General features: G+C 37.7%; 1 protein-coding gene across 1 annotated transcript in view; it reads right to left on the minus strand.

Annotated features, from left to right (window-relative positions):
• Positions 1-5,382: 5,382 nt before the first annotated feature.
• XK (X-linked Kx blood group antigen, Kell and VPS13A binding protein) overlaps positions 5,383-12,942 on the minus strand; it is a 65,946-nt gene continuing 58,386 nt past the window's right edge. The window contains exon 3 of the mRNA XM_077145932.1: positions 5,383-10,277. Coding sequence (XP_077002047.1) covers positions 9,451-10,277 — 827 coding nt within the window. The 3' untranslated portion in view covers positions 5,383-9,450. The remainder of the gene's footprint in view (positions 10,278-12,942) is intronic.

Consider the following 12,942-nt stretch of genomic DNA (forward strand, 5'->3'; position numbering starts at 1 on the left):
ACTGGAACTCTGGAGATTCACGTCCCTTCCTTCTGAGATCTTCTTGGGTAATGTGGCAGAAAAGCTTACTGGACATTCTTCCCAAGCACAGCCTGACTTCTCCTCCCCACTCAGAGCATTCTACAGCTCCCAGAATTCACTGAGGACTAGGCAGGTGGGGGCCTTGAGGCTTAAGTTTTATAAACTTCATGGTAAATTCACCTGTGGTTTCATATTTTATGTCACTTTCTCTGGGAATCTTTTCTGAGCCTCCAAGACTAGATTTTGACTCTCCAACTTCTGTCTTCATGAACCCCAAGTGTATCCCTAGTGCATTGAAATTTCTGGGTTGAGTATCTGTCTCTTCAAATATATTATGGGTTCTAGAAATGTAGAGACAGGTTCTTGCATATCAGTTTCACATTGGTGCCTCATCCACCATCCGGCACACAGAAGCACTCTTTAAGTATCTGTTGAAGAAATGAACGAATATCTGGTTTTCCATCTCTAAGCTCTAGGATCCCTGATTCTCAGAAATGAGGAGAATTATCCTCCCTGGTCCTTCTCAATGCCTACAGGCCCCCACAATTTCAATCCTAGAACATTTAGACAATGCCACTAGAAGACATTCTCCCAGGATAAGTGTAATTGCCTCTATTTACTCAACATACGACTTTGTCCAGAGAGCTCCTTAACCAGGAACATGTAATGCAAGAAGAGATGGGGGCAGTATTGGTAACTATTGCAATAGTTTTGGAAAGATAGGGTGCTATCACATCCTTCCCCAATTCATCAACTTAGTTGGGTATTTATTTTTCCAAAGTGTCAGTGGGAGATGGTATGTGTTACTCAGTAAATGGCTATTTCCCCATTCTTTGTTGCTGGCAGGGCTCTAATTTTGTGGGCATTCTTACTCTCCTATGCTCACGGATGACAGCTCCTTTGCCACCCCTAAGGGGTGAATGTTGTATAGTCAAAGGAAGCCTTGGCAATTCCGTTCTCTTAGCTTGAGACAGGTTTAGATGTTGAGCATGTGGCCCAACCCTGGACAACAAGAAACAAAAAATTATTCTAAAGATGGGGGATTGCTCGGAAACATTTTTCCTCCTGAAGTAACAAAGATACCCACAATGGAAATTCCCTTTGCAATTTTGAATTCATTTGTGTGAATGTGTGGCCTGGAGCTCAGGTTGCAAATTTGCAATGATAAGGATGCAAGCATGAAGATAAAACAATAAGTTGAAAATGGCAAAGAGGAAAGATAGAAAGTCTCTGGGACTTGAGGATTTTTTTTCACATACCCCCCCTTAGAATCTAGAATCACCTCCTCCAAACTTCTTATTGTTAGATACAAAATCCTATTGTTTAAGTCACTTTAAAGCAGGTATTCTATGAATTGTAGCTAAAGGCACTCCGATGTAATTTTTAACAAGGCCAAAGAGATGAATTGAGAGGTGAATTGAAGAATGCATAGAAATAACTTCATTATTTTAATGATGATTATAATAATATAGCTTTATTGGTGCTTTGAAATTGCAGAAATATTTTACCTTGATGACATACCGTTTTTTAAGGTAAGATAATTTATTTTTGAAGGTAGCACATTCACATAACACTTTAAAAATAAAAATATTTTACCATCTCTTCAATTAGGCTGGAAATGAAAGAAGTCAAGTGATTTTCATATGAATCACCCTTTTTGCAAAGGGAAAGAGTATAAGTATACATGAGAAAATATTACAACAGAGAATAACCTTCTAGGGTAGTAGTTTCCAACATTTTCAATTACGAAGAACCTCTTTAAAGGTTACCTTTCCTCCACACCACCCAACACCACACACACACACACACACACACACACACACACACACAGAAAGAGAGAGACAGTAGTGTTTGAATTTCTAATACCTGTTCATGCAGATGGGGTAATGACAAAGTCACTCTGAATACAGTGATGCTTTTAATCAAAGTCCTATTTAGTCACTCACAACAGCATCCCCATTGGTTTGAAAAAATAATTGTATGAGGCATCTCTAGTTGATGTGCAGATATCTCTAGCTAATGGAGAGGATTGCAATTACCTCTCCAATTCTTGGAGATCTGCAGTTCTATAGCTGGGCACCATTATTCTTGAAAATTCTGCCATCCATGTAAGAAGGTCACCTCGCTAGGGCAAGATGAGCTACCAGGAGACCATTCTCGCCACTGGAATGCTGTGGGGATGATCTTGCAACATCCCTTCAAAATAGAATGTCTAAATCCTGTTTTGTTCCTTGAGTACTATCGCTCCAGAAAACCTGACTTATTAACTGTAGAGCTTAGGTAATTAAGATAAGAAGCAGACTGATAAGAAATTAAACCAGTATGCATAATGCAGATGTCTACAGAGGATGGTATTCCCAGGGCTCTACAAAGCAGGCTAATTAGGTTTCAATCAGGAGCTCATCATTCAGAGAGAGAGAATTAATTCAGGATGGGAGTCAGGGAGGGAGCAAAAGCACAAACAATCTCAAAATTGATCTGGACAAATCTATTTTCCTTGGGAGAGAACAAACCATGAAAATTCCTCACTGAGATATGTATGCCACAGCAGTCTGAGTGAGGCTGTTACATGATGCTGTCCACTCTCCAGATTTGCTCTAGGCTCCAAAACCAGCTTAAACAAACACTGTTTTGGACGTCTTTGGCCTGATAATTTTCAGAGAAACAACCATGCAGGGAGGGTGATAATGAGAGAAGGCATTCCCTAGAGCAAAATGTGCCTCTGCAGCACACACTTTCACTCAGCACATCAGGGACTATTTTGATAGGCTGTGTGTGTGCTGGGAAAGGCAGTGGAGATGTGTCTGCACTTCCAGGTCTATATAAATCTCTGCTGCCATAAGGAGCCTTTTTCTGAAAAAGAGGAAAGGCTCAAAATGTTATTCATTCAACTACAATGCATTTCTGAGCTTTTTCCCAGTTGGAAAGGAGATGCTTATAGAAGATACATTGTTCTGGAAAGTGGTGGGGGTGGGACAAAGAAACATGGCCATAGTGGAATGATATCTACTTCTTCACCCCATTGTTAATCTTTACCAGCTTGGGCCAAGCACTGTAAAACAGAGCTGTCATGGCAGGCCAGGGGGAAGGGGTGAACTATAGGCTCACATATTAAATGGCAAATTCTTGAAATCTAAAATGGACGTTCATGTAAAGGACTGTCTATAGTTTGTCAGCAAGCATTTCAAATTTATAGTTTTAAGTAATTAGGCAGTATTGATAACATGTATATATTTTCTTCAAATAACTTTCAAAGTTTGCTATAGTTTTCCCAGGACTCATAGGGAAGTGAAAACATATTCATATATTTTTTGTTGTTTATGCTGTGTAGTTCCATGGATTTTTTTTTTTTATTCTAGTAACATACATACAATGTGAAATTTCCCCCCTTTAACCACATTCAAATATATAATTCAGTATAACAAGTTATGGTCACAATGTTGTGTTACTGTGGCCCACCATCCATTTCCAAAACATTTCCATACCAAAAAGCAACTCTGTAAACTTTAATCCTTAACTCCTTATTCTCTATTGCCACCGCATCCCTTGGTAACCTATATTCTAGATTCTGACTCTATGAGTGTGCTTATTCTAATTATTTCACATCAGTGAAAATAGACAGTATCTGTCCTTTTGTGTCTGGCTTATTTTACTCAACATAATATCTTTAAGGTCATCCAGGTTGTCATATGTATCAGAACTTCATTCCTTTTGTGTTATTGTTATTATTCTATAGAGAAACTGTTTGATTCTTGCTGCAGCAGCTGGCCTAACTGTAGACATTTAATAAGCACTAAGAAAAAAAAACTCAGATCCCATAACAAAAATTTACCCTATATAATAACTAATAGCTTTTGAGCACTTATTGTGCAAGGATTGTTCTGAATAGTTAACATATATTAATTTATTAATAATAAATTAGAGTAGTAGGTAGGTACTATTATTATCTCCACTTTACAGATGAGATTAAGGCACAGAAAAATATTGTAATGTGACTAAATTTATACAGCTAATAAGAGGCAGACCTGGGACATGCACCCAACTTCATTCTTTTTTAACACTTAATAATATTTTATTGTGTGTATATACCACATTCTGTTTATTTATTCATTGGTTGATGGACACTTGGGTTGCATCCATCTTCTGGCAGTCATGAATAATGCCACTACAAACATCAATATGCAAATATCTGTTCGAGTCCCTGCTTTCAATTCTTCTGGGTACATACACCTAGAGGTGGGATTACCAGGTCATATGGTAATCTATACTTACTTTCTGAGGACTTGCAATTTATTCATATATTTAAATCAAGATAATCCCATAGAAGAGAATTGAGCTTAATTCACACGGTTGGAGGAAGTTTTGTGAAAACAAATGAAGTTATTGGCATAATTGTTGATATGGAATATAGACTCGATCAGATAATTGTATCAATAATAAATTTCTTGAATTAAACAATTTATGGTGTTATTTAAGAGAATGTCTTTGTTCTTAGGAAAAACATTGAAATATTTAAGAGTAAAGGGGTGTAATGTCTACAACTTAACCTCAAATGGTTCATGAGACAGAAAATGAGAATGGTACAGGAAGGATTACAAAATATTAATAGGTGAATCTGTGTGAAAAGAGATAGGCATTTCTGTGTTATTCTTGTGGGTCTTCTATTAGTTTGAAATTATTTCAAAATAAAATATTTACAAATACAAAGCTAAGTAATTTTATATTGACCTACTTAAACCCTATAATTACTGACATTCAGTTTTCTCAAGGAGTTGATTTAACACCAAGAGATCTTGTTCAAAAGACTTATTCTATAGTTAAATTTTTGCAAATTGCAAGGCCACCTTCAGAAGAAAAGAAATTATTGAAAGATACCACGTCTTTCTCATGTTCCAAAATGATCCCTTTAACGACTGTTATTTTTTCCCCCAACCATGAATGGTCATTGTCATCTGATTATTTGTTTATATCCAGTCAACCATTTGGTGTTTCATATTTCTGAATCATTAAACTGTTTATGTTTATCTAGAAGAGTTTTATACGTCTCTCTTTTTTATATCACACAGTACTTGATGGACAACTGAGCAGTACCCTAGTATCCAGGAGTGCAACTTAAAAAAATAGAATAAATGCCTATGAACAATAAGAGGAGTTCCCAGGGATTGGTGTCTCACAAGACAGAGCTCTAGCCCTCTGAAATTTCTCATTCTACAGAAGAAATTTCCCAGTGGGGTTACAAAACCCTAATTAATAACAATCAAATCATTTTCAAATTTCTGGTTTTAAAATAGTCCCTGAAGTCAAAAAGTAATGTAAGGACCGCATAAGAAATTAAACATAAGGAGAAACTGAAACATTAAGTTACCATATGAAGAAACATAAACAATATTTATTAGAGACAATGATTGCAGAGAACCAGCCAGTAAACCCTCGTATCTACAATTTATTGGCTGAAAGAACTGACACATACGCTCATAACCATAAGTGCTAATACCTTAAAGTGGTTTCCAAGGAAAAGCTGCATTGACAATTAATTTTAATATTTATTTTCCCATTTACAAGGCTGAAAAGATTAAAACCACATTCAATTAAAATCTAGCAGGACCAAGGATTCAAGATGTAAAGCACAATTATCCAAAGATACTGCTGTGTAATTTATACAAGACAATATAAAAATGATAAACTCATTTGCATCAGAAGCACTTTCTCTGATTTCAGTGGGTCTTTTTCCTCCAACTACAATGTGTTTGGGTGTTAGCTTTTGCGAGCAACTGGTAGTACGACACCGAGATAACTGCAGAGTTCTTTCCAAGAGTTAGTTAAAACACAGTTAACTCTTGCTCTTCCATAAGGCCAAAGGTCCAAGTATCCACTCAAGACCTCACGTGGATGACGCTACTTGTTTCTTTTTCAACAGTAAAAAAATAAATAGTGGGTGGGCCACGGTGGCTCAGCAGGCAGGAATGCTTGCCTGTGATGCCAGAGGACCTGGGTTCGATTCCCGGTGCCTACCCATGTTAAAAAAAAAAAATAGTAACCTGCTTCTGAATTTGAAGAACTGTAATAACTCCTTACATATGCATGGCACTTTAAAAATGTCTTCAAAGCATTTTCACACTTATTATTTATCTTTCCAAAACCTTGTAAGGGAGGTTGGGCAAGCATATTCTAAAAATACGTCGGGTGAGGAAGCTGAAGCATAGAGCAATTAAATAATTTGTAGGGCTGGACAAGGAAATATCAATCTCTATACTGGGCTGTCTCCAGTAGTGAAAAAAGTCTAAATATTTTTTATGGTATTTATTTCAATATATTTTGAGGAAATAGTCCACTCCTATCCAGCCAAATGACAGAGATTTAGTTGGAGAGCTGCATTGACAAGTTATGACATGCATTTAATTAAAGTACTGAGATTTTTAAAAATGGGTATTATAATGAAATACACATTTTAACTCCTAATGTACGAGGGAATTTGCTGGTTTGTCTGTCTTTTGGACAACACAGCTTTGCGGTCTGAACTGTAATTTTTGCCATTTCTGAGGTATAATTTATAAGTGATTTTAAAACAAAAATCTTCAATTCACCGTGGCATTTTGCAGAAAAATAACAGTGTTTTTCTCGCCCAAAATCAATGGAGATACATGTCCCCAGAGTTTGGGTAACTCTATATCAAGGGTTAAAACTGACAAAATATCCAATTAAATTATCGAACTTTTCTGTTTTTGTACACGTATAGATTGGGCTTTGAAAGGCTGACAAATCATCACTGTTAGTTTGGTTTGTGGTAACTCAAGATGCTTCTTTATTTTCTGTATTAAAGTGAATTAAAATATACTTGGAGGTTCAGATTTTGTCATGGTTCCTGACACAGGCTTCTAAACTGAGGCTGGGAAGAACCAGTCTCCCATTCCTGTCTAAATCTGACCAACAACTTCTGCCCAAACTCAGCATTTTTAACCTATCCCCTGACAGACTGACTGTCAGAGAATTGGATGGACCAGAAAATTCAGCCATTAGGGGTCCTTAGATGGTCAACCTTGATTGATCTGTAATGTGTAGCCTGGGGGGGGTCCCCACTCCTCACTTCCACAGTATGAGTTGTAGGCATCTCAAGTGGAGAAGTGATGCCTAACATCAGTCATTTTAAAGCTTCAAGGCAAGAATATCTTTCTCACAAAAGAGCTTGAAAACGCCTGGGGTCAAAGAACACAACTAATTGGTCTGACATAAAGAAACACTTGAGATGACTTGGCTGCTCTTCTAATTATTATCAAACCCTTTCGTTAATTAAAAAACAACCAAACAAGGATGATTTAATATCTTAACTTTATTTTACTCATAGCTGTTACATGGTTTCAAAGATGTTTTTGTGCATTACAAGTGTGTCTCTTTGCACATATGTGAATATATATGTGGAGAATATATGTTGTATGAAGTATCCTTTTGATTATGCATGTTCACTAATATTTTAGACCTATTAAAAATAGGGCATGTGGTTGATGAAGTGCTAACAGGGACAACATAACTAATCCTGAGTTTTATTCTTATTTGATGAAAAAAGAAAAAAAAAATCTGTTGCCTGGCTATCCCCACAAAATTACACCACAAATATTGATAGAGGAAGTGAATTTCAAATGAGGAAAAAACATATAAAAATAAAATTCAGGCTTGGGAGCATATAGATACATTTCTATGGAACTGTACAAAAATATTAAGCAATATGTGTGTCCTGGGAAAATATATTTACTGCTTCATTGATCCCTGAATGTAATGGAAACTGATCATCAAATTGCATTTTCATCTATGTGTATGAAATTGCTTATGAATTCAAAACTAACAAGAGCTAAAAGGGAAAATTACCAAAAGTGAGATGGCCAGATAAATATGTTTTATGAGTTAATTACCACTCTGGTAACAACATAGCCCGTAATTACAGCCTCCATGGAAACTTTTCAGATTTTGCTCTAATCCTTATTCCAAATCATAATTTGATAATAGTCAACTGTTTTCAGGTATTTCACTGTCAAGGTTTTACTGGTAGAAATAATGGCTCTCAACCCAGGCATTTTTCCAAGACAACTGAAGATATGGTATACTATTCCCTTTATGAAACAATTAGGATTCCAGATGTGAGGAGAAATTATATGGGTGTTATGAAGGTGTAAGAGGATAAAACTGGAGATTTTGTCCGAAATAACTCACAATCACTTCAAATGAAAATGCATTCAAGGAAACACAAAAATCTTCCCTTTATTTTATCTCTTTCTATGATTTAAAAAAGTTTCTGAAGTCAATCTCTAACGGGGGGGGGGGGGGATACAGCTGGGGTGGGAGGAGCAGACAAACCTTTCTCCTTCAAACAATACAATAAAAGTTAAAATGTCCTATTGTCCTGCAGTGGATGAGAGATTTCTGTAGAGGTTTCCAGAAAAAAAAAAGTTAGTCAAGATAACTCTTTTCTAAAACTTCCAAGAAAGCGGTGGGGGTGGGGGATGAAGTGAAGACTGTAAGTTTTATTTCCTTACTTTTAAGGAAAGCAAATCCTGGACAGCTCCATGAGAAACTTCCCAGAATCGCAGGCCTTCTTGAGAAGGTTTAAGTATTTTTTCTAACAGATTCACATCTTTAACCATTCTGTGAAAGTAAGAATTCTGCTTATAGAAACTTCCAAGGAAAGACTTTAAACATCCCTCTATGAATCACTTTGACATTTTAACAACTTTCCTAATCCAGAATTTTTTTCATCATATCTACTACAACTTTCCAAAAATTTCAGGGCTTACACAACCAAATTTAGAATTCAATTTTGCATCCATATATCCTAGGGAATAAAGTCTCCAAATCGAGGCTCTTCAATCAACTGAATCTCAGACGTGGCATGCCAAAGTGGCTACGGTTTGTTATGTACAAAGGGCCCTGATGAGATGAAAACATCTATCTATCCCAAAACTACACTCAAACAGCCCTCCCTGTAAACTCTGAAAGGAATAATGTTGATGACAAAACCCCAGTAACCTTCTCTGATCATCAGGATAGCTCTTTGGTAAAAATTATGCTCAGGGATACTAACCAGCAGTCTAGAAAACTTGAAAACAAGAAAGCCCCTCTCCTTGTTCTATCTAATGGATCTAATCAGCCCAACTTAAACTTCATGGATTAATGTTCAACAGTGTGAAAACAGTTTATAGTACTTCGTTAGTGAAAAGGTCAATAATGCCTGAAAAAATATGGTAATATGTGAATTGTGGTGACTTGGGCTGCCCCCTACAACACTCAGAAGTTTCCCTGGCTTACAGTTTGCACACACCCAGGAGTTCTATAAAGGCGAGCAGCTCACAAGCTCACCTGTGCAGGGTTCATTACTTGCACGAAGAACAGGGATCAACCTAGAACACAAGATGCCTGTGCCCCAAGAAACCCAAGGTCCTGTTAAGCAGAGCATAACTCACTGGGGTTCAAGCTCTGGCTGGGCATAGAACTAATTTTACTGCTGGATGGTGTCTCATCTCTGTCTTCAGGTGACTTTAGGCCTGATTTTTCTGCCCACTCATGGGATTTATGTCGCCTGCAGGCATGGCAGACACACCTGAGCCATACCCGAAAGCCTTCAGAAACACTGGAGGAAAAGAGCTTTTTGCAAGGGTGGAAGAATTGATAGAACACGAGCATGAAGAGAATGGCTGCGCAATACCCAATAAGCAGCTGCAGAATCAACAAGGGTGCACACACATACATATAGATGTCAGTCTTGAAAAGGTACCACATGAGGAGGAGTAAGGCATTCTCAATGAATCTCAGCATATAGTACACCAGCAGCCGGTACCAGTTCTGGGACTTGCTGATGAGGTCAGGGTTGTTGATTTTCAGCTGTACAGCTGACCAGCAGAACATGTTGATGCCCGCATAGAGTAAAGTGAGGAAGCATAACGCAATGGTGGTGCCCACCCGACTGAGCGCCTTCTCGATGTTCTCGGGGAATGGGGAGCCACTGCACCAGAAGAGGACCCAAGGATACAAGAAGAAACTCAAAAAGTTTATGAGTACGATGACCACCACCCAGACCTTCAGGACAGAGGTGAAGAGTACCAGAACCACGACTCGAGTGGCAATCTCAAAGCTCCTCCAGAGGAAGATGCAGACATAGGCCAGTGGCTTCACTTTGACCTCGTATTCATCATACTTGATCTTGATAGCTAGGATGTTGCAACGCAAAGCTCCGTACACAATGGACAACAAGGATACGGTCATGAAGATGCCTGGGGAGAAAAGAAAAAGAGTACTTTCGAGTCTTACCTCCACCAAGAATCTTCCTATGGAAGACACGCCATCAGTTCCTTGCCCATATTCCTTGGGCCCTTTTTAAAAAAAAAAACATTTTTTTTTTATTGTGAAATGCAACCGAAAAAAAAGCTATACATTTCAAAGTACATTTTAACAATTAGTTTTAGAACAAATTTCAAAGTATTGTATGCGTTACAGTTTCATCATTTCAGGTGTTTCCTTCTCATTGCTCTAGGACACTGCAGACTAAAAAGAAATATCTGTGAATATAATGATTCAGTATTCATATTCATTTGTTAAATCCTAACTTCTCTGTTACAACCCCTCCTCCTTTGATTCTTCTCCTATTCTTTAGGGATATTTGGGCAATGACAAATCTAACTTCCTCATGTTGAAAAAGGTGTCGATATCATGGGGTAAGGGGATGTAACTGCTTGACACTCTTAGAGGGAACGGTTACTTTGGATTCTAGAGCTTATCTAGCTTATCTAGCCTAGGAATCATCTGGAGGTTTTAGGTTTCAGAAAAATAAACTTAGTGAGCGGAACTTTTATACAGTCTCAGATAGAGCCCTGGGTATTCTTTAGGGTTTACAGGAATACTGTTGGTTGAGGCTTGGCGTACCAAGCAAATAGCAATTGGCAATATCTTGCAATCCCCAGAACAGCCTCTTGACTCTATTTGAAATCTCCCAGCCATTGATACTCTAATTTTGTTACATTTGTTTTCCCTCTTTTGGTCAGGTAGGCATTATCGAGCCCATGGTGCCAGGGCCAGGCTCATCCCTGGGAGTCATGTTTCATCTTGCTTGGGATACTTACATTCTTAGATGTCATGTCCCACGTAGGTGGAAGGGTAATGATTTTACTTGCAGAGTTGGGCTTAGAGAGACACCACATCTGAGCAACAAAGAGGTTACCTGGAAGTATCTCTTAGGCATTATTGTAAGTAGACTTAGCTTCTCCAATACAGAAATAAGTTTCGTAAGAGCAAGCCTCAAGATCAAGGGCTTGGCCTATTAATTTGGGAGTCCCTAATGTCTGATATAGTATCAGGGATTTCCCAGGTGGGAAAGTTTAATAGTTCCATATTTTTTCTCTAGTCCCTCAAGGGATTTTGCTAATACTTTTTAATTATCTGCCCAACATACTCTGGGATGCATCCAGGTATTACATTAAGCTGTACAGAATTGTAAGACCTCATTCCCAATTCTGAACTCCAAGTGTTTAGGTTGTTTAACTGAACTGGTCAGACAGGTTAAATTAGAATGTGTGCTACAGAAAATTTAGGTTTTAGACAAAATAAACCTCTCTTCCTTTGGTCTCACACAGTAGATAAGTTCTAAAATACAGACAATATCATCCTTTACCCTGTATTCTGATTGACCTTAGTCCCAACCAGATCAGCTTTGGTCTTATCTCTAATTGAAGCCTGATCTCTTTTTTTTTGCTTCTTTAACAGTTGCTGTATGTAGGAATGCTGACTTTCAGAGTTGCATAACTTCAGCTCTGAGTTTAGGTGTCATACAGGTACCCAAAGTTCCAGGAAAATACCAGGTTATACACAAATAGCACAACATCTCAGAATTTAGAAGTAACACTTAAAGCTCAGGAATAAATGTGACTGATTTAAGAGCTTACAATATAGGACCCAATTTTCTTATAAGTATCTTCTAAAAGAGACCATACAATATTTGCCCTTTTGTTTCTCGCTTATTTTGCTCAACATAATGTCCTCATGGTTCATTCACCTCATTACATGCCTCATGACTTTGCTCCTTTCTGTAGCAGCACAATATTTCATCTTATGCATACACCACAGTTTGCACTTCTGCTTCTCAGTCAATGTACCCTCTGGCCACCTCCATCCATTGGATGTCATGAATAATGTCACCATAAACATCAGAATGCAAATGTCTATTTGAGTCCCTGTTTTCAGTTCTTTGAAGTATATTCCCAGGAATGGAATTGCCTAATTATATGGTGACCCTATATTTAGTCTCCTGTGGATCCACTACATTATCCTTCAGAGGGGCTGCCCCATTTTGCTACTCTACCAACGTAGATATACTTCTCTGCCCACATTTTCTGTTTACTTGTTTGAGTCTGCAGACTTTGTTGACATATTCATATAGCATACATTATATTCAAAACAAAATAAACAATGTTTCACGGTATCCTCACTTAGCTGTACTATCATTACTCCCAATTTTAGAAATTTTCATTGCTCCAAAGAGAAAAATAAGAGATAGACACACCCACACCAAAGAGAAAATCCCCAATTCCCCTTAACTCTTGTCTCATTCTTCAAATTATTTACCCGAATACTGCACTACTAGTGATGTGCTCTTGTTAAATATAGACCATAGCATGCAATAAGTAGTTTCTCCCGTATACTCTTCTACTATTAACTCTTTGTACCTGTGTCATACTTTTGAAGTACTTCATGCAAGAACTTATTTATATTTGTGATAGGTTCAGTTGTCAACTTGGCCAGGTGATGCTGCCCCATTGTTCTGTTGCTGTGGACTCAAGTCATCAGCATGTGACATTCATTTATGGCTGATTACATCTGTAGTCGACTAAGTGAAGTGCCTTCTGCAATGAGTGACATTTAATTTAATTAGCTGGAGGCTTAAAA

The sequence above is a fragment of the Tamandua tetradactyla genome, chromosome X (assembly GCF_023851605.1).
Source record: "Tamandua tetradactyla isolate mTamTet1 chromosome X, mTamTet1.pri, whole genome shotgun sequence".
NCBI lineage: Eukaryota > Metazoa > Chordata > Mammalia > Pilosa > Myrmecophagidae > Tamandua > Tamandua tetradactyla.